The sequence below is a fragment of the Aythya marila genome (assembly GCF_965140915.1).
Source record: "Aythya marila genome assembly, chromosome: 6".
Taxonomy (NCBI): Eukaryota; Metazoa; Chordata; class Aves; order Anseriformes; family Anatidae; genus Aythya; species Aythya marila.
In genome coordinates, this window is record NC_139047.1 from 1,863,399 (window position 1) to 1,884,255 (window position 20,857).

General features: G+C 37.2%; 1 protein-coding gene across 6 annotated transcripts in view; it reads left to right on the top strand.

Annotated features, from left to right (window-relative positions):
• The window catches only part of HECW2 (HECT, C2 and WW domain containing E3 ubiquitin protein ligase 2), a 161,501-nt gene that overhangs the window by 135,464 nt on the left and 5,180 nt on the right, over window positions 1-20,857 (top strand). For all 6 annotated transcript variants that reach the window (XM_082763823.1, XM_082763821.1, XM_082763822.1 and 3 more), the window contains 10 exons: window positions 373-482; window positions 4,483-4,603; window positions 6,777-6,890; window positions 10,579-10,731; window positions 12,839-12,937; window positions 14,703-14,832; window positions 15,429-15,575; window positions 16,149-16,263; window positions 16,976-17,061; window positions 18,233-18,345. In XM_082763823.1, the coding sequence (XP_082619949.1) occupies window positions 373-482; window positions 4,483-4,603; window positions 6,777-6,890; window positions 10,579-10,731; window positions 12,839-12,937; window positions 14,703-14,832; window positions 15,429-15,575; window positions 16,149-16,263; window positions 16,976-17,061; window positions 18,233-18,345 (1,188 nt within the window). The remainder of the gene's footprint in view (window positions 1-372; window positions 483-4,482; window positions 4,604-6,776; window positions 6,891-10,578; window positions 10,732-12,838; window positions 12,938-14,702; window positions 14,833-15,428; window positions 15,576-16,148; window positions 16,264-16,975; window positions 17,062-18,232; window positions 18,346-20,857) is intronic.

Sequence of the window (20,857 nt, forward strand, 5' to 3'; positions counted from 1 at the left end):
TCTTTGTGCAGTATGACAGACCTTTTTCCAGGAATGAGTAACTAAGGGTTTTTTTACCCCTTTGTTTATAACAATCCAAGTGAGAGAAAAAATATTAAAAGGTTAATTAAGTATATTTTAGTCTTGAAAACAAACATCACATTTTGTATATTAATGTCCCCCAAAAGCAGTAACTACTGCTTTCCTGTAACTTTCAAGATCCTATTAAGGGAATGGCAATTATACTGTAAGACACTAAGTGTGCATAGTGGAAATAGGCAAGTGACTATGAAAGAAAGCAGGTTAGTTACTAGAGATTTTTCTTAGAAAGCAAAAAATGTCATTCATTCTTTCAAATTAATGTGTTATTTTTTATTTGCATCTTTTTACCAGCTTGTTCGAAGAGGAGATCATGTCATATGTGCCGCCACATGCCTTACTTCATCCTAGTTATTGCCAGTCCCCAAGAGGCTCACCAGTGTCCTCGCCTCAGAACTCTCCAGGTAAGTTGCTCAGGTACAAGTTTCTGCAGGGGCTGTAAGAAGCCACCTCTCATACACAATAAAGACAAGTTCCAAATCAGTAAAGCAAGTGGTACAATCCTGCTGCCTTCCCAGAAGTCAGAGAACAAAGACAATAGAAAACTTGTCTGACGATAATTTCTTTTTGTTTGCTTTCCAAATTGAATTTCATGGCAGCCTGAATCTGAGCCCGTCATTTGGAAACTATAACCTAACCTTTTGCTATCTGCAGTTCCCAGCTTTTACATGGGCAATGTTAGAAGAGCTGAAGCACCTTCTGAGTGGTCAGTGAGCTTGCAATTGATGTCTTTCTCCATTGCAGTACTTTCATTATGATGGTATCTATAAAATATTGCAGTACAGCCAGTCCTGTAATTTCATTTACGTTATGCTGCATGAAATGACTTCCAACCTTTAAGAAGATCCAAGCTCTTGTTGCTCCAGGAACAAAAAAGATGTAGTCCTATTTTTGAGCAAAGCCAGCCAGTGTGATTGAATTTGACTATCAAACGTGAACCTTTGCCTTGGGCTCACAAGGTGTTTTGTGAGTAGAAAAGACTGGTGTATTCCAACTCCAGAGTGTATTATTTTGTTCTGACTTGTAAAAACATGCAAACTTGTTTTTCCCTGATGTGAAACGACCAAGTGACTGCTAATGCCAGGATCTTGATGCCTTCAAATCTTGACAATCTTGATGAATTAAAAATACAAGATCTATTAAGTTTACTTTAGAATGTTGCTGTTTGTGGGGCAGTAAGTGATAATGAATTTACGTAAAGCCAGATTGTTGTGTCTCAATGTGAGTTCGAATGAGAACATCTTGAGGTTGAAAATACATCAGAGTGGAAGGAAGTTGATTTTTCATGTATTAACTAATTATGTTTCTGATCAGAACTAAATTATATCAAATGTGGCAAGTTTCATCTGACATTTGAAGGCTAAGTACAATAATGAAGTTCACGAATGTCACTATTCTTCGTGTTCTCAAGAAGGTATATCAGATGTGTCCTAGGGTGATTTCTACAAATTAGAGAACAAAAACGTAGATAAATGAGAACCTTTGGGTTGCAACCAATGCTGGGTAGTTCCAGACAGTTAGAACGTTTTATCAGAAGAGGTATTGTGATTTTCATGGGCATTTCCTGGTCTACAATCATCAGGACAAAAAGCTATGCCTTTTCAGGCGGCCAGACTAAAAACATTCGTAAGTATGTCCTGAATGGCAGTTCGTCCTTCTACTGGGCATAGGACTTCCGTAGGACCTATTCAGAGAAAGTATCCTAAGATACTAATGATCTTATGGCATTCTGCAGTGCAAAACTGATGCCTTAGGTACATAAAAGGTTTAGCTAGAACTGTTTCCCAGTTCTGTTTCTTCATTGCAAAGAAAGGAAGAATCTGCATGTATGCATCTTACTTCTAACTACAAACCTGGCAGTCTCTTATGAGTAAAAACATTTTTGGCTTTCAGAGTTGTAATTTCTTTGTTATTAGTACATACACCAAAGCATGCTGGGCAGGGCTTCAGTCCAACAGAGTATTTCAAAATGTGTTTAATCTATAACATGTGATACTCTTGTCTATTCCTCAAAGAAGTAGCACACTGTAAAGAATGAACAGTGATGGCTTTAGTCCCATTCTTCTCAAAATTCTAGTCTCTATGCTATTGCAGAGAAAAAGATACAGTGACCATTGAATCTCCCTGTTTGCCTGGGAGTCCGCATGTTTGTGTTGGTTTTCAAAGTTCTATATCTTTTTTTTTTTTTTTTTTTGATCAGAAATTATAAATGGCCCATGACTTCTATGGAGGCTCTGTTTTTTCATCAGCTAAACTGGCTTTGCTGCACTGCAAGAGGTTTCATGTTAAGGATCCATTGTTTAGATCAGTCACAATCAGTTGTACTTTCTCTTTTGGGAAAGATGAATAGTCATGAAGCTGCTCTTTTTAGAATATAATCTCTTTGAAAATCAAATGTGATTATCATCACATCACCTGCATTTTTTTAGCTCTTCCACCAACATCTTTTGTTCCCAAGGCGGAAGTAATCACTATAATTGCCCAGGAATTTCTTGGCATATGCATCTGATTTGCAATGAGAACTTGTCATGTGCTGACAGAATAATATACTGCTGATTTCTGAGCCATGAAGTAATGCGTTACCAGATTTACATTCTGTGGTATTTCTTAGCAAAAACTTCCCTCAAGGGTTAAGATGAAAGTAAGCTTTGGCTGCATTTTTTGGTGACTACATTTTGTACCTACTTTGACCCAACGCGGAATAAACAAAGTAGGGGGAAAAAGCCAATAATTAAAAGGCTGTTTACAGTTTCAAATTTATGTAAGTTTTCTAGAGAATTCAGCTGAGAAAGCATACGATTCAAAACCTTCATTGCTCTCAGTAAAATAGGATAACCACTGTAGATTAATCAAAGACCGTGATTTGTTTCTCCAGAGGGGTTCTGCATGTTCCCGTTGGAGCTCTGAGGATTCCCTGACACTTGCTAGTCCTCCTACACGTCACCATGAGCTTCGAACAAGTGCCAAGTGTCTTTCTTGTCAGATAGGTCTTTTAAACACCAGTGAATGGCACTCAGTGTTAATACTGATCTCACTCCTCCCTCTCTGGTCTCTGCAACGAGACTGACTGCAGCTTCTTCCAGCAGCCACTTCCGCAGGATGTGCTCGTTGCCTTTTTCTCAGACCCACGTAGGCTGTGGCTCAGCAAGCTGCTGGATTTTCCCCTGTTCTTGTGCCCATGTGAGGGTGCATGTTCTCTCTCTCTTCTAACCTGAAATTTTACCTTATCATGCCATCACCCTTAAGAGCAAGAAATGTTTCTGTATTGGCTTAGTTTCATACCGGGAGACAAAAGAAAACTCATGTAAGAACTCATACAATTTAAAACACATTTAAAATGTGTTCTTCTAAACTGTATTTCCTGTGTATTATGGACCTGTTAGATGATCCCCAGTTACAGATAAGTAGTTAGAAACCTATGTTTAATGTAAGACATAAGAAATTTTTTAATATCCTCTGAGTTTTTGAGGGGGAGATGCCTTCACACTCACAAAGGGAAATAATTTCTTAATGTAAAAGTAGGGTTGAGAAGATGAAAGTCACAGGGCTAGGGTTAACTGCCTCTTTGGCACACTTTCTTGCAATTAAATCAATTGAAGTAATTTATCCAGGAAGTTTTTATCCAGTGGAATTTTAGTTCTAATAGTTGTAATATTCAGAACAGATCAGACTGAACGCTTGATTTGCATATACTGAACTTGCATGCACAGATGTGGTGGGTATGTAATTTTTGGGCATACAGATCTTTCTAGTTTTAAGAAACTGACCCTCAAAAAAGTTTTAAGAAACTGACCCTCAAAAACACATTCTCAAAGAGAAATTCACTTAGATCTTCACATGTGTTCTTGCAGATACAAACTAAAAGTTCCACAAGCTTAAAACTGGTACCTTTTCCATTCTTCCTTGTACTTTCCCAAGAGAAAACTTCCACTGGGGAATTTCCAGAAATCTTCCTTTTTCAGCGTGATATATTCAACTGGGGAACAGCAGAGGACAGTATTTATACTTTATTTCTGAGATCTTGTTTTTCCCGAGAATATTAAAAACAGAACAGAGCAGAACATTTATGAGCAAGTTCATGATTATGAACTGTTTTAAAGGTTAGGTGTAAAGTGTCTGTGACAAACAAAATTAAGTCTTTCCAGTTGATCGTGCCGCTTTTTAAAATCAATCTTTTGCATTCACCTGGATTTGCACTTTTATGGCATGCTTTAGAAACATGATACTACTGGAAATGAGCAACTGGAAATTCTTGGATGCAGAGCGTATTTGAAGATACACTGCATTTACTCATTTATAAAGGTGACTAAACCAAACACATCCCATGCTGTTAGTCTTTTTGGTAGAGCATGGGATATTAATCAATCCATGTCACTACAGCTCATTCTTTGTTTATTCCTGCAGGTACTCAGCGTGCCAATGCCCGAGCTCCTGCTCCTTACAAAAGAGATTTTGAAGCCAAGCTGAGGAACTTTTACAGGAAGTTGGAGACTAAAGGATATGGACAAGGCCCAGGGAAATTGAAGTATGTTGAAGAATCTCATGAAAATGGATTAATTTCTCAGGCAGTTTGCCTTGTCTTGCATGTCTACAAGCTTCTTCCCTTTAGAAGGAATGTAGATGTTATGGTTACCTTTGCACTTCTGGAAATATAAAGCCTGTCATAAAAAACTTAGTGCCAGCATGTGATTAACAGCAGAGGATACAGTGAGTTCTAAGCTCTTCTTTTCCATATTTCCAACAATTGTATTTTCATATGAACAATACTACTAAAACAGCGGCAAAAAGTGCTTTTTGAAAAGGCATGCAGAACAGGAGGCATCTGAACTCTTCTATTTTAGCAGTTGCTATGTTATAAATAATTATATTTTCTTCTGCCTTTTTCTGTTGAAAAAAAGCAGTTCTTATCTTTTGCATATCCTTGCCTGTGTTGATATTGTGGTCCTCTTTAATAAAGAGGTTCTCTTTTATGAGCTCTTATTAAAGAGGGCTCATAAAATTAAATGTTAAATTTGAAGGATCACCTTGAAAAACTGTTAATATTTTTAAGTTCAGCACTCTGACTGCTGGAGTGCTTAGAATGAAGTCTTTCCTGCTTCATTTATTTGGCAATCATGTGATTACATACTGTTATGTTAAGGATCTTCATCAAAGATACCTTCATAATTCTGTAAGTCTTGTGCCAGGTAAAAACTTGCATAGTTTAGGCAAATCAAAATCAACTGTAATGAAAAAGTACAATTCCTCCCATGCAAATCATTGCTCTACTTGTCTCCCTTAACCATGAGGCACTAGAACCCTTTTAAACATTTTTTTCTGTTAGAATAAGGGATGATTTTTCCCTAGCCAGTCGCTCCTCATGTTTTGCAGGAATTTGTGCAGAGCTAAGACTTGGTTTGTAAGACCTTGTTTAAAAATTTTCCACAACTGAAACAGAGTTCAAATCATGTTGTTCAGACAATCCTAAGAGGCCAGGGACTGAACTTTATTGTCCCATAATGTAATTAAATCATAAGCAGTTAAAGCTTAATCTATAAAGATTTTGTCATGAATACATGGGCAAATAGCTGGTAAAGATGCTACCTGTAAGATCTACATGTATTACATTTCTTGCACCCTTTTTTATCTGACCTATTTGCCTTCACACTGTGGATTTTTAAGTCGAAAGACAGCCTGGCTTCAAACAGAAGTTTTCCCTGAGTTCCTTTCCCAGGCATACACTGACCTGCTCCTTTTTTTCAAACAAGGACGCCAGCACATTTTGCCTGCTGTCTGGGTCTTCTTATTGCACAGGTACCATGCAAGTTCCTGGCTTCTTCCTCTCCACTTCTACCTCCTCTGCAGGGTAGAACCCTGCAACCACAGACTGATCGCTGCACAGGCAGTAAGGCCAGTAAGGGCTTTGCAAGATGATGTGTGGAGGGGCAAGCTGCCTCTGTGTGGGGCACAGCTCCCACCTTCAGTCTGATGAGTGATCAAACACATGCGTAAGGCACTATTTGAATATAAGGCAAGCCAAGTTTCAGGAAACTAATTAAACACTTCTTTTTTTTTTTTTTTTGACAAAAGATGAAATGTTTAAGTAAGTAGGATTCTTCCACCTCTTATTTCAGATCTTTATGATGTTTCCTTACTCCCACCATTTTTCTGTTAAAAGGTATGGTATGTTTTTACAGGTGATGCCTCAGTCTGATTTTGGAGGAATAATTGAAATTGCTTCTAAACTTGTCCCATTACACCTATGCTGGGGATAATGTAGGGATGTTCAGTTCTGGAGTTATCATTCAGTGACTTTCACACAACTCCATCTTTTGCCTTTTTAAGAGATTGATTTCTACATAAAAGGTTATATTCTTGCTTACAACAAGACAGATTTAAAGGCCCAGCCTTACAGAAGGATTTTAGACTTGAAAATGCTTACTTCAGGATCTTTCCCATTGTGGCTGTAATATAAGGAGGAAATTGAGTAGAAAAAATTAAAATGATACATCTCTGTACAAGAGACATTTTACTGAAATATAAAGTCAGATGCTTCAGGGATCTAACAGACAGAAGCTGCCTGATCTGGATCAAATTATCCAGCAAAAATAGGTATCAGTGCTCTAGTAAGTCACCCTCTTACTTTGTAGTGTAAATAAATGTTTCCAAGCGTGGTTCATGTTCATGAATTGCTGTTTCGAAATTATTTTGCTCTTCAGATTAATCATCAGGCGAGATCACTTGCTAGAAGATGCCTTCAACCAGATTATGGGTTACTCAAGAAAAGACCTGCAGAGAAATAAGCTCTATGTCACATTTGTTGGGGAAGAAGGGTGAGTAGAACAGGGAAGTAAATGTGATCTCAAAACTCTGTCTTGCAGCTGTGCTGTTTCACCAAACTTTTTGTGGTCTAGAGTGAAAAGAGGAAGGATTGTGGTCAGGAAATGCCACATATATAAGCCTAGAACATACAGCTGTTCAAGATTATTTTTTTTAGGCCTTGTGAAATGTAATGCATCCTGCCTTTGCAGAAGTAGTACATGTGTTTATGTGAATTTTCACAATAGTCAGTGTGTGTTTCAGAGTGTTGCTGGGAAAGCAAAGAGAAAAACAAACGGCTTTCTCATGTTATTCATATTTCTTTTCTGTCAGTGCTGACATTATATCTCTAGTGCTTGTTAAAAGACAGCTGCCATTTGTTGGATGGGGGATGCTTCCAGAATAAACTAGATGTTTAATCCCTAGCTCGTGTATAAGGCAATGGGAGTGGAAGGCCCTCAGAGCTGCAGGAGGTACCCACTGTCTCTCTAGGCCAGGGCCTGCATCACAAATAAAAGCAATTAGGCTGTTGCCAGTTGTCAGATAGACACAGATACTGCTGATATTTCAAAGTCATTTCAGAGAATGCTCAGTCTGTGTCTCAGGAAAGTCTGACGTCTTATAGATTGTCAGATGTGCCATACAAGGCAAGATGTGGTTAGATTTTCTTTGCAAGTGAAACTGGAACAACGCACTATCGGCCTATTTTGTCTCTCTTGTTTTGTGTCCCCTTTGTCAGATCTTAAAGCCTTTTTCATTAGGTACAGATATTGTTATGGATACATTTCATGAATGTATTTGTAAATACATTCAAAACTTTATTCCTTGATATTTAGGAAACTGCAGCACACAGCTCTTGGAATCCTGTAGCGTGTGTTACTGCCGTGTGATGTGTGAGTTTTTAAAACACCTATATTGTAATAGAAACATCTCATACGAGATGAGACAAAGTTAATCTGTCTTTGAAAACCCTAAATACTGTTGTTTGTTTAAAGTTTACCCTGAAGTGCTTAGTCTTAATACGGATCTACTGAAGTCTTAAAATAAAAAAGGTTGACAGCTGAGAGCCAAGTATGGACATGTTCATATAAATAATATCACTATGCTGTCTGAGGAAAAGCTCAGAACTGGAATGACAAGGCTGGTGCAGGATGAGATTACACTATATTGACGGAGCAGGGTGGGGATGCAGGAACAAGGCCTGTCTTACACAGCCCTACCAGACTTTACTTTCACAGCTACAACCTCGACTCAGATTTAAAAATGAAAGGGAAAATTTGAAAATCATACATGAGATAGAGATTGATCCAGATAGACTGTCTCCTTTCATCAGACATCAGACTTTTGCATTTCATCACTCAGTACAGAAAGATGAAGAGTGACCTGGAAATGGAGGTGACACATACTGTTGTCATTATATCCAGCTTTACACAAGACTCTCTCCTAATGGAAAAGAATGAGTTAATTAAGAGCAAAGTCAAATTAAAATGACGTCAATTCTCTGTTTACAAATCTGTTTTGAATGAAGAAAGGATATGTGCAAACAGTATTGTTTCATCAGAGATGGTGCAAGGATACGTATCACATCAAACTATTCATTTGGCTAGGTGTAGAAAGACAGGTCAGGGTGGAGGAGAGGAGGAATACTGGAGGCGAATTGTTTCCTACTTGCTTCTTTTTTAAGACAGTTCATTGGAATTTCACTGTCGCATTGCTTTGCCTCTTCGTAAAGTCTTGATGTAAGACTTAAAGTAAGGGAAATTGAATCCTCACAGAGTGAAACTCTGAGTAACTTTTTTTTTTTTATATGTACTTACTAATATGTATACATTGTATGTTTGTATATTAGTAAGTGGGGTAATTCAGACATGTTTATTGCCATTCATACAGCTTTTATTGTAAGTCTCACAATGTCAGTCTCTTCAATTTCTACAGTCGTGATGGTGATGCTAGTTTAGTGGTTTTTGCATTCATGTTTCACGTGGTGAAAGTGAAGAAAATTTTGATGCAAAGAATATGATTCTTTAAAGTTACTTTCCCTAAATTCCATTAAATATTAGCAGAAGCTGTTTTGCATTTTAGAGTGGTAAAGCTGAAGTATTAATGGTGCTTCCCGGGAGACGTGAGTCATGTTGCCAACAACATATTGCTCTGCTCCTGAATACCCAAATGCCCCACAGTTGCAGCTGTTGTGTGGTTGCATACCTCTTGTATGAAGTTTTCTCACCCTTGTGCCAAGCCTTTAATTGTGGGATAAATCTGACTGACAGTGCAGGACTCTCATGATTGATTTATTTAACATGACTCACAATAACACTGTGTACAAAAGGAGCTGTGTGCAATGGCTGATAGTCAAGCACACAGTTTCTATTCCATCTTCAGATTTCATAGTGAATCTAATTATCCCAGAAGTTTGCAAGAGTCTTCCAGATGACCCTTTTCTTGATCTGGTATTTGTGCCAAGATTAAGATCTAACAGTTGTCCATGATATCAAACTGTTATTTTTTCCTGCAGTTTGAGGATGGAATCTGTCCTTCTTGCCAGGGTAAGAATCTGTTTCAGTACTTCACTTCTGAAACTTAGCAGAAGCTAAGTGCTTCCAAATGACTGAAGGGAAAATATTTTTCCTTCAACAGAAGAAAGAGGCTTTGTCCTCAACTTGATAATTGTACCTAACTTCTACTTGCCTGACAACTTCATCCTTACAAACCACTCTCATCCGTGTCTGTCTTCTTGAAAAGTTCATGAGCCAAAACCTTAGTTGCAGGAGTCCTATGTAAAAGCTGACCTTCTCTGTGATACTTTTGGCTGTCCATTGTAGTACTAAAGCAAGACCTTTGTAAAAGTTAAGCATGAAATCTTCAAGCTATAGAAGAAGCATTTCAATATATATTTGTTAAGATTATAGTAAACTCTGCTCCACACAGGATAATCTCTAGTTTTCTACCTCTACCAAAGCATTAACTTTGTACTCAACTCATTTCACTGGTGACCTGCAGCATAATGTCAAAACTCAGTGTTAGTGCTTTGTCAGCAATGAGTTTGTTTATGATTCAGGAAGAAGGGGTTATTTAGATTCCTTGTTCATTAGTACTGGAATCTTGAAATAGCAAAAAAACAAAGGAAATACACTCTCCAAAAGACATTTAAATGCACTCAACTTTGGAAGACAGACAAGAAAATTAAGACCAAGAAAGATAAATCACTTAAGTAATCTCAGGTTATATTGCTAGGAAAAACAGAAATATTGCCCTTCAAACTGTCCTATTGTTGTACGTCTGCATGGACAAAATATGACTATTTTTCATTTTCATTCTTAACTTGTCCAATGCAGACTGGTCTACTGCTGGATCTTTTCATGTTTCTTCCCTCTCCTCTCAGACACTTTCCTCGCCTCCCCTCCCCTCCTCCATTTATTTGGTTATATTCCCATGGCAAAAGACCATTACAGCTGGAGCCAAAAATTTTGATGAAGGCAGTCTGCATAGAGCATTTCATTCCAGTCCTCCAAGCCATTCCATTTCAGAAGATCCCCACTAGGACTTCACATCCCTTGGCATTAAGCAATCTGCAGGATAAGGGTTCTGGTTAAAATCTTAGGAAATTTTAATGGAAAATGTAGTGTAAGGAATGTAAACTTGAGAAAGTGTTCCTTTGCACACAATAAACAATATGTAGTAATGTCAAATTTCTCTTTAAAGGTTGGACTACAGTGGACCTTCAAGAGAGTTTTTTTTCCTGGTATCTAGAGAGCTCTTCAATCCATATTATGGTTTGTTTGAATATTCAGCTAATGATACCTATACAGTACAAATAAGTCCCATGTCTGCTTTTGTAGACAATCACCACGAGTGGTAAGAATTATTTCTCTTTCTTTGTTTTCGGATTGTTTTCTGCTGTTCTCACTTGCAGGAAACATTTCATGTTTGCTCAGACATATAAAACATAATTTTATCTTTTTATCCAGCAGCAAAATAATTGCATTTCTTCAGCATTTCCTCATTTTGTTTTCTCTTGTGGTGGTTTTAAATGATCGTATTTCTCACAAGGTCAGCAAAAGTGTGATTTGGAACGTGTGTCATGGGATTATCTCACAGTGCAACTCTATATTTCTTGTACGTTAGCAGACAGTCATTTCATGAAAGCAATATTAACTCCTTGTGCATTGAAAAAAGTGCATGAAACATTGGCTTTTTGTCAAATAAGTAGATTAAGGGAGTTTTCAAATAGGTGTTACTGTATATAATTTGTTTGGGACTTCCTAAAAAGCATGAGGTCTCCTTAGTGGGTGGAGAGACACATACACACACACCAACACCAACACGTATCTACTGGAGGCAGATCTATGGAGGTTATCTTAATTACAGGGGAGAAAAAAGACTGGTGGTTGCATAGCTCTTAAGCAAAAGTCTGTACATACACACATAGTTCTAAAATAGTTGGCAAGGATTGTTTTAATGCCATTTTCACAATGATTAGCCAATTTAAATAGTTTTCTCATCATCATTTTCTCATGGCATCTCCAAAAGCTGGTAAAGGTTTTCTGTGAATATTAATGGAGAATTGTGCCGTGTAAGTAGTTAGCTTACAGTAACAGTAGGATGGCACCTGCTCATCTGTGTACAACAGATATGAACTAGTCTCTTATTTACTGGAAACCAGTTGTGAAGAGTGAATATCTGAGGGATATCTCATTACTAGTTTTAAAAATGAATAGAAAAATAAATGTTGAAAATTAAATGTTCAGTTAGTTGAAGCAACCTACATGTTGAATTCCAACACTGCAGCAAAAAATGGTTTGTGCTGTCCCAGAAAATCAGAACAATATGGCAAAAAGGGGAGAAAGAACCTTTGGTGCTGTGAAGCTTCTGTCAGCACTTTGTATTCATCCCTGGCTTCCACAGTGTGGGACCAGAGACCTTGTCTGGGGTGAGGGATGCATTAGCCCTCTCTTTTGGGCAGTGCTGGTGCCAGTGACATCATTGCTCTTGTAAAGCCTCAAGGGGAATTCAGAAAAAGTATCTGTGACAAGCAGTTATGCATGGAAGGAGGAGGCTCTGTGTGTTGCATCCTCATCTTGCGAAGCCTGTGTACAGGCAGGTACAGTAAAGCCCTAATCTTTCCAGGTGAAATGTGGCTGAGGATGCATAAACAGAAAGATTAAGAAAAATGATTTCTTAAACATTAGGAGCATTAAAATCTAGTTCCAGAAATGTACAGGGTTTTTCACAATGGATCTTTATTCACAAGGGCATATTTGCAAAGACCCTAAATGTTACAAAGTTGCTGCCATCTGATCTGAAATCTATCAAACGCCTCTCCACTATGCCACCAGGGGATTGAAGATCATTTAGATTGCTTTGACGTGGAGCTGGAGAGCACTAATATACGTGTTGTTTTTTTGTTTTGTTTTGTTGTTGTTTTGTTTTGTTTTTAAAAAGAGCAATGAGCCACTGTAAGTTAACTGAAAAAGAACACAGCAACAAGTGCCAGGCTGAGAGAAATGGTAGGAGGGGAGGACCTTCAGCTTTGCAGTGACAAAAAAAACAGTTAATTCTGTATGGAATGTCTGAAGAAAATAAATAGTGGCTATCGTTTTGGAATATGTGCTTTTAAAAAGAGCATAGCATTGCAAAGGTTGAATGGGTTAAATACAGATTTGACATTTCTGAGAAGTTGCAACTTAGGTATCTAGGGATTTTCCATACTCAGCAGACTTGCATTTTTTCTGTGCCCTAGTGAGAATGTAAAAGAAAGATGAAAATAAAAGAATTAAAAAACAACTAAAAAAAAAAAACAACAAAAACAAAACAAAACAAACAAAAAAAAAAACAACACACCACAATTTAGATATAGCAGTCTGATTTTAAAATGCTGTTTGGAAGTATAAGTAGGTTTTGATGACAGAGCAGTGTACAAAACACAGTCTCAGTACAGTGATTGTAACTCTTTCTCTTCTAGGTTCAGGTTTAGTGGTCGAATCCTTGGTCTTGCTCTGATACATCAATATTTGCTGGATGCCTTCTTTACACGACCCTTTTATAAAGCCCTCCTCCGAATGTGAGTGGAATTGTTCTGTCTCCTTTTCTGTTTGGTTCCTTCCCCACAGATGATGCCATTTTGTGTACCAATAAATTATGATGTTCTTATCCTCAAAGACAGGACGTTACTTATAATGCAGTCATATCGTTTCAATCCATCATTTTTTAAAACCTTACTTGTTGCTGCTTATGGTGTTAGCCAGTTACCTAAAAACTTGGGATGTTCTTCTTACTGATTTCGTGCAGATCTGTATGGAAACCTCATGATTTTTTAGCAATGTTATCAGCTTTCTTCTACAAACTCTTACATTTGAGCTAGTTGAATGAAGAGCTGTGGTTTTATTTCAGATACTAGTGGAGATGTTATTAATTTGTCTTGTAATGACTCATAGGGTAGGATATGAATCACTTCATAACCTAGACTGCAAGACCCGCATTCTCTGATTGCTGGCAATCTCCATTTTGAGGAGTTTTACTTTGATATACTGCAGACTTGATTTTCAGAACTACTGCTGCTGTTCTGGCTGAAACAGTGAGAGCTGCACTTGCTCAGCATGTCTGGAAGTTAAGACCTAATGAATTTAAGGTGCTTAATTTTTGTCCTCAATTTGAAAGCTGTTATTGAGAAGTCTGGAAGGATATTTTTTTTCTTTAAAACATGCATTCTAATAGTAAGGAGTCATTCATCCATTCCTGTTGCATGTATGTTTTTCAAGTACCTAAGTGCTAAGACCTAGTAAGGGTGAGGACTTGCCCTAGATTGACTTTAATACTAATATTGGGTGGCTGCCATGTTAAATCAATGGTTTAAGTTGGTGTTTCTCTGAACAGTTAAGTTAAATATGACAATGGAGGATGGTGTGGCTGCCTTTCTATGTAGTGTAATACATGCAGTTTCTCCATCTCAGCTTGTGATCTTTGCTTTTGAGCCATCTGGACTATCTCTGCAGATGGGGCATTGTGCCAAATCCTTGATGTATGGACTGTTACTGCAGGATGCCACTTCAACTACACTTAGAGTATCCAACAGAAGTACAGGGCTACTTGCTGACTTTATACATGCCCGAGAATGGGAGCAGGCAGAGAACCCTGTGGCTGAAAAGCAGCTTGATTAGTGATTAGTCCCAGTGTCCTGTTTCACATAACATGACATTACCCAGAGTTAAGGAGAATGGCAGAAACTACCAACCCAGTATTAAACATTTTTAGCAGCTCATGTGATCGAATCTTGGAGAAGAAACTTAAAAATTGACAATGGGCAATTGTCTTACAGACCAAATTTGCAAAAGAAGGACCAGGTATGGAGAAATATGGATTTATTTTTTTTTTAAAGGAAAAAAAAGATATTCCTATGATAAGCAGGCTATGTGAAAAGACTTCTTTGCACAGTGGAGAGGTAAGAGAGGGGGCAGTGTAGGTCCATAAGCAAAAGGGACAGTAGTTTTCTGTTGTTAAAAACTTACCATTTCTTTTATGATATGAATTTTTTCTCTCGTCAATCTATGTATTTTCAGAAAACATGGGACACACTCGCCGTAAGCCTGAAAAGCAAGTTAATAAATTTTGGATTTTTGCACATTAACAAAACCTGTTTTACTTATACATTAATTGCTATTGTTGAGCAAATAAAGAGAGATTTGAAATGGTATCTTCTTTATTCTGTTGATTTTTCTCTTAGCTCTCATTAATCTTAGTCTATTTTGCAGTACCGTTCTGAGTTTGGTTACTGAGCACACACTACTGCTGTCATCTGTATTTATGTATCTTTTTCGTGTTTATGTTAGACTCTGTGACCTGAGTGACCTGGAATATCTTGATGAGGAGTTTCACCAGAGTTTGCAGTGGATGAAAGACAATGATATACATGATATCCTAGACCTCACATTTACTGTAAATGAAGAAGTCTTTGGGCAGGTGTGCAATTTTCTTAATTTCCTTTCCTTTCCTCTGTGTATTCTACTGCTAGATAAACATTCACTTGGACAGAAAAATGGTTGTCATTCCATGCTGATTTGAACTTGGTTTTGTAAAATTCTACCTGATGAAAACAACGTTGAACTCTCAGGAGTAATTATCATTTGTAACCTGTCAAACATGAATTTCTGGTTAAGGAGATTTTCTGGAAACTATCTGAAACATAAAAATTTCGGATTGTTTTGTTGGAGGTGGTTTCCCTAAATTTATTTGCAGTAGAGTTAGCATTCAGAGGTATCACAACACCTTTGTTGTTACTAGTAATAAAAAACTTCAATAGTAGTAAAGTAGTAAAAAAAAATTTAATCTTTTTAAGGTATTTTTTTCTTTTCAGTTTATTCCTCTTACTGTGGACTAAATATAGCTTAATCCAAAAAGATGTGTTTTATGTTTTCTTGTTTCACATATTCCAATTTGCTAAAGTCAATCTTGGCTAGTGCTTTTGAGGAATTACTTCAAGTTAGAAGTTTAAATCATTGCAATTATTTCTTTTGTCTTTATAATACTATATTGTCACTTGGTCATTTTCTTCTAAGATCACAGAACGGGAATTAAAGCCAGGAGGTGCCAACATCCCAGTCACTGAAAAGAACAAGAAAGAATATATAGAAAGAATGGTAAAATGGAGAATTGAGAGAGGAGTTGTACAACAAACGGAAAGCCTAGTTCGTGGGTTTTATGAGGTAAAAACAAAAAATCCCAGCAGAAATTTCATTTCTTCCATTATCTCCCCAAAATATTTCTCTCCTATTTCCCAAATACACGATCACAAAAAGCATCGTATACAAATAGAAGTGTCCTTACAGATACGTGTTCGCAAAAATCAGTTAGTCATTGACTTAAATGCTGTGGTTATAGTACTTTTGATCATTATTCATATAATTAGCAGTAAATGCTTGCTAAAGTGACCAGTTTGTCTCTGCTTTGGGCCTTTGAGGTTCTGTGTGCATGCCATACTCAGCATTGCACATGTGAGTGTATTTCAAGGTGTTTCTCGCTTACCTGTCTTATCATGAACAATGAAATTGGATGTATTGAATTTAATTTGTCCTGAAATACTTCAATATTTGCCAATAAATTTCTGTCCCAAACTCTGTGGTCCTCCAATGCAACTGAATGGAACTGCAGCTTAAGAAATTAGGTCCATGTATTTGCCTTTAAAAAGAAAGCTTTTAATTCTTTCTATTTGTGAGACAGATGTCTTATAAAGATAAGTATCTTAGTAAGAGACGACCCTTTTTTCTTTCCTTTCGCAGGTGGTTGATGCAAGGCTTGTGTCTGTATTTGATGCAAGAGAACTGGAACTGGTTATAGCTGGAACAGCAGAAATTGACTTGAGTGACTGGAGAAATAATACAGAATATAGAGGAGGTAAGTTCTGTTTTTATTTGTTCATTGACAGTGTTGGGGGACTTGAAATTACCCAGTTTCTAAGTTTCTAATGTATCATCCTGTGAGATATTTAGTATATTCTGCACTTCTCTGGTTAAGTTTGCTTTAGGAGAAAGTATTTTGTCCATCTTAGTTTGCTACATTGCAATTCTCCCCTACCTCTTTTTGTCTGGACAGCATCAAAAAGCACTCCTCTCTGCAGAAGGTACTGTACTCACTAGCACACTAGTTGAGTACCACTAAGACACTGGGGATAAATGGAAATGGTAACCATTCATTACCTCATTTCCACTCTCAAAGAAGATAGGAAATCAGAAGTAATCCCAGTGGCTGCAGGCTGCTGGTTAAGAACTGTTAAAAACGATGGGAGATTTGGGAATTCCCTCAAGAGAAAACAGAGTTTTAAATACATAAAGAGCACAGCACTGGAATATTTCAAGAATTGACTTTCCTATTAGTGATGGAATAGTGCAAGACATGCTTGCAAAAGAGATTTTTTTTGTCATAATAAATTAATTCTCTAAGATTTGTAATTATTTCAGAAGTTCTCTCTTGGCTCCTGCCTTTTGCTGCAATTTGATAAGGAATGTGGCATTACAGTGGCTAGTGCCAAATTAGGAAAGATTTATTAACTGTTCTCCCAATCACTTTTATAATACTAAAGGTATAAAGGCTCTTCTTGTTTTAACAGGTTATCATGACAATCACATTGTAATTCGGTGGTTTTGGGCTGCTGTGGAAAGGTTCAACAATGAACAACGACTAAGACTTTTGCAGGTAGGAAATCAACTGTCGTGTGTAGAAATAGTTTGCATCACTAAAATTAGATGCTAAAATAGTTCTGCCTAGGTGTATGATAGCCAAAAACAATGATGATGGCTAAGGGGAGTAACCTGAATAACCTCAAGAGACTCATAAAAATGTTAAGTGACTAAAGCACACAGTCTATATTTTTATAGTTTTCTAACGTAAAAAAATAAGTTTAAGATAAAGCATGTGATGTCAATAATCCCTTACTGGTGTTTTAGACTAGTGAAGATAGTAAAGCATAGAGACTGGTAAAGCTAAAAAACTGTAATTGGTTTTGCTATTAGGTAGAAATTATAATATTTGTATAGCTTATGAAAGAGAAAGCTTAGATGGAAGATAAAGTACTTTAAATTAGAAGATGATGATGAAAACCCGAAAATCAGTCCAATTCCATTTTCACTAAGTCAGCCTGCAGAATTAATTTTGCTAATGAAGGACAAACTCCTTTCAACAGAGGAATACATGTGGGCTTACTAGGGAGTTAATTTTTATGAAATACAGGTTATCTCCATTGTAACTGTAAAGAAACAACCCCACACCCCAAACCATAACATGTGTTTGAGCTCTTATTGAATCAGAATTTACATCTGATCGTTGAATTACCCATGAGTAGGATGAAGGATTTTCTTTATCTATTTAAGTACTTTGCTTCAGAATTAAGTCCTTTTCTTACAGTATTCATTGCTGTTTATAACAGTATTGAAATTCACGTGACCAAAAAGGCCTTACACAAAGCTATTATCCTACATGATTACCATTTTCTTAGTTACTCTTCATACAGAAAAAAAACACAGTAGGAAAAAAATGACTTAGGCCTAAGCTGAAATAACTTGATATTAATGGTGTTTTATTCTACAGTACTTGGGTAGCATAATTACTCTTATTATGGCTTTCAAAGAGAATGCTTTGAAGGAAATTATTCTGGGAACCTGTCTGTTCTAGAGCCCTATCAGGAAATGGTGTGTTTTCCTTTATCGTACGTTTAAAGTAGCATCTATTACTTGTGTCTCACAAATTTCCTTATTTTGCAAATATTTTCGCGTATGCATTTGAACTGCAGTGAGTATGCTAATATAAATAAATTCCTAACCTACACCATCTGCATCCAGTACCCTTGATGCTTTGTTTGTGCTGGCAGTTTGTTACAGGCACATCCAGCATACCTTACGAAGGATTTGCCTCTCTAAGAGGGAGCAATGGTCCAAGAAGGTTTTGCGTGGAGAAGTGGGGGAAGATCACTGCTCTTCCAAGGTACAACTGTGTGTTAAACTTGCATTAGTGATGTTAATACTAGAGGTACAACTAATATTCATTAGTTACTAGAACAGATAAGCCATTTGAGAAACATTATCAAGTTTTAAGTGAATATGCAAATATATTTTGCCTTGCTTGGAAATTTACATCCTCACTGTTCTACTGTCTGATGCATGGATTTTTCTTTGAACTCTTTTTTTTTTTTTCTCATAAGATGGACACGGCAGTGTAGCTGAGGCTGACATCTATATTTCAATGCTTACTTTAATGGAAAATGTTATTAGAATGATTAATGACATCTAAACTTGGTTTTGTTACATTTCGATTACATCTGCAAGTATTTACTTCCTGAAGGTGCTGTTCATCATTTAGGAGCAAGGTTAATACAAATTAAAATAAAATAGCACCTGTGACGATGTCTGAGTGAAAGCCAATGGCAAACTTCTAGAATGGGATGCACATAGCCATTAAAGTAGAGTTTAGTTGTGTAATTTTTATAATTTGATACCAAAACTGTGTGCAAGTCTGGAAGAAACAAACTGCGGATTACAGAAAAGGTGCATTTTGAGTAAAGGGTTGTTTGACTTAAGAGTATGAGAGTCCAAGATGCAAGCAGGATTTGAGTTGTGCAAGGTCTTGAAGACAAGAAGCAGCATTTAAATTGGGTGGTGACATGTTTGGAGGAGTAGGATGAGAAAAAAAAAGTTGCTTTTTAATCATTTGATTTTGTAAAAACAGAAAAAGAGAGTTGTTTTCAAAGCTTAATGGTAACTATACCAGGACTAGAATAATGACATTTGAGTGATGTAAGAAACCGCTTCGAGCATGAACACATTGACAATAAATAAATAAATAAAATTGCAGTTTCTATCCTTTTCCATATTGTGAAGAAGCTGATATATTTCTGGAAGTTTCCCTTTCATCCAGTTCTGGAATTCTGCAGTCTCTAGAATGAGTTAACAGCTGTTAGAAGTACAGTTAACATGTAAAATGTAGGTGAACTAACTGATTAGCCACATCTCAGCGTTTAGTCTGCTTCTTGTAACTTGTGGTAGTGGCTTTGGACTGGACTGATCCATGGAGGAAATTCAACCTAACTCTAAGCCCATTCCTCCTAAACAGATTCCTCAGGAGTAGCTTGCATTCAGAGTCTAGTTTTAGGCACAAAATGGTTGTCCAACGCATGGAGAGCTTCTCTGACCAGCAGCCCTTAGCTGCTTTCTCCAGCTTAATGTCAGAGGCAGGGATATCTCTTAGGTTCTCTCTGGCCTGCAGGCTGCCATTTGAACCACAGTGAGACAGTCAAAGAAACAGAAACAACAGTGTGAAGTCCACAGACATGGCAGGTAGCCTTTACACAAAGCCAATTTGCCACCTTATGGTACAAGACAAGCAAATTCTGGAAATGGGTATTTCAAACTAAATACTCTAATACCTTTCAGAGGCTTAATGATACCTTGTAGTAAGATAAGCCTACTTTGTTATGGATGACCTGTGGGCTAGTTTTGATTCTGTTTCAAAAAGAAAAAGCTTTGATTTTCTTTTTCAATTATTTCTGACCAAAATCTAATCATTTGTTTTAAGTTTAAGTGAGAAAGTGGATTGTGGGAGACTATCTGAATGTTCTCTAATACTGAAATTCCTGGTGCTAACAAGCACAGCTTGCAGTGTGGAAAAGGTCAGGACATGCCTGAACAGGATGCTCACGATTTCCTCTTAAAAGATTGTGCAGAGCCCTGATTGTCATAAACTGCAGAATAAAACTACTTCTTGTAGAGCAACGTGGAGAAATGTGTAGAGAATATAAACTACCATATTCAGTTCAGCAAGTAAGGGGGAAATGCCAGCTCTTCGCATTTAGGAGAATCATGCACTTCAGTTTTAATTTATGATTCCCTTTTTTAGGAAACATTTGATTTCTGTCTCTGTAGAGAGCTTTTAACATTCACAAATGTGAAAGCTCAAGTAACCCAATGCTACAGTGCTTGTTAAAATAAACAACTGTGTATGACAAACATCTACAGTTGTTGTGAGCTGGCAATTCCTGGCATTCATATGTGGAACTTTGACCTCATAAAAAATAACTGATCTTCCACGTTTACACTTAAATGGACTAAGTCCTAAGCAGAAAGCTGTATTTGCATTTTTAAATATCTAGTTCCTGCGTACAGTCTAGCTTCAGCCCAAGTCTTACCAGCTTCAAAGACTTACTGTGCTAACACCAAGTAGTACTGGCTGGCAAGTAAGATGTTGTTAATAGTGATCCTGAATAGCAAACTTTCAGTTTTCCGAACAAGTCTTGTGTGTAAACACACTGCTGGATCTGATGAGAATGCTGCCCTGGGACTCTTGCTGATTCTCAGATAACTAAAGCATTTGTGTTCAGGCACCATCACTCACTTGTGGCAGTGTTACAGTTTGTAAATTGCTCTTTTAGTTTCTAAGTGGGAGTGCTTGTAAAGTCTGGTTATGCTTGGCATGAGTGTGGCAAAAGCTAGGATTCAACAAG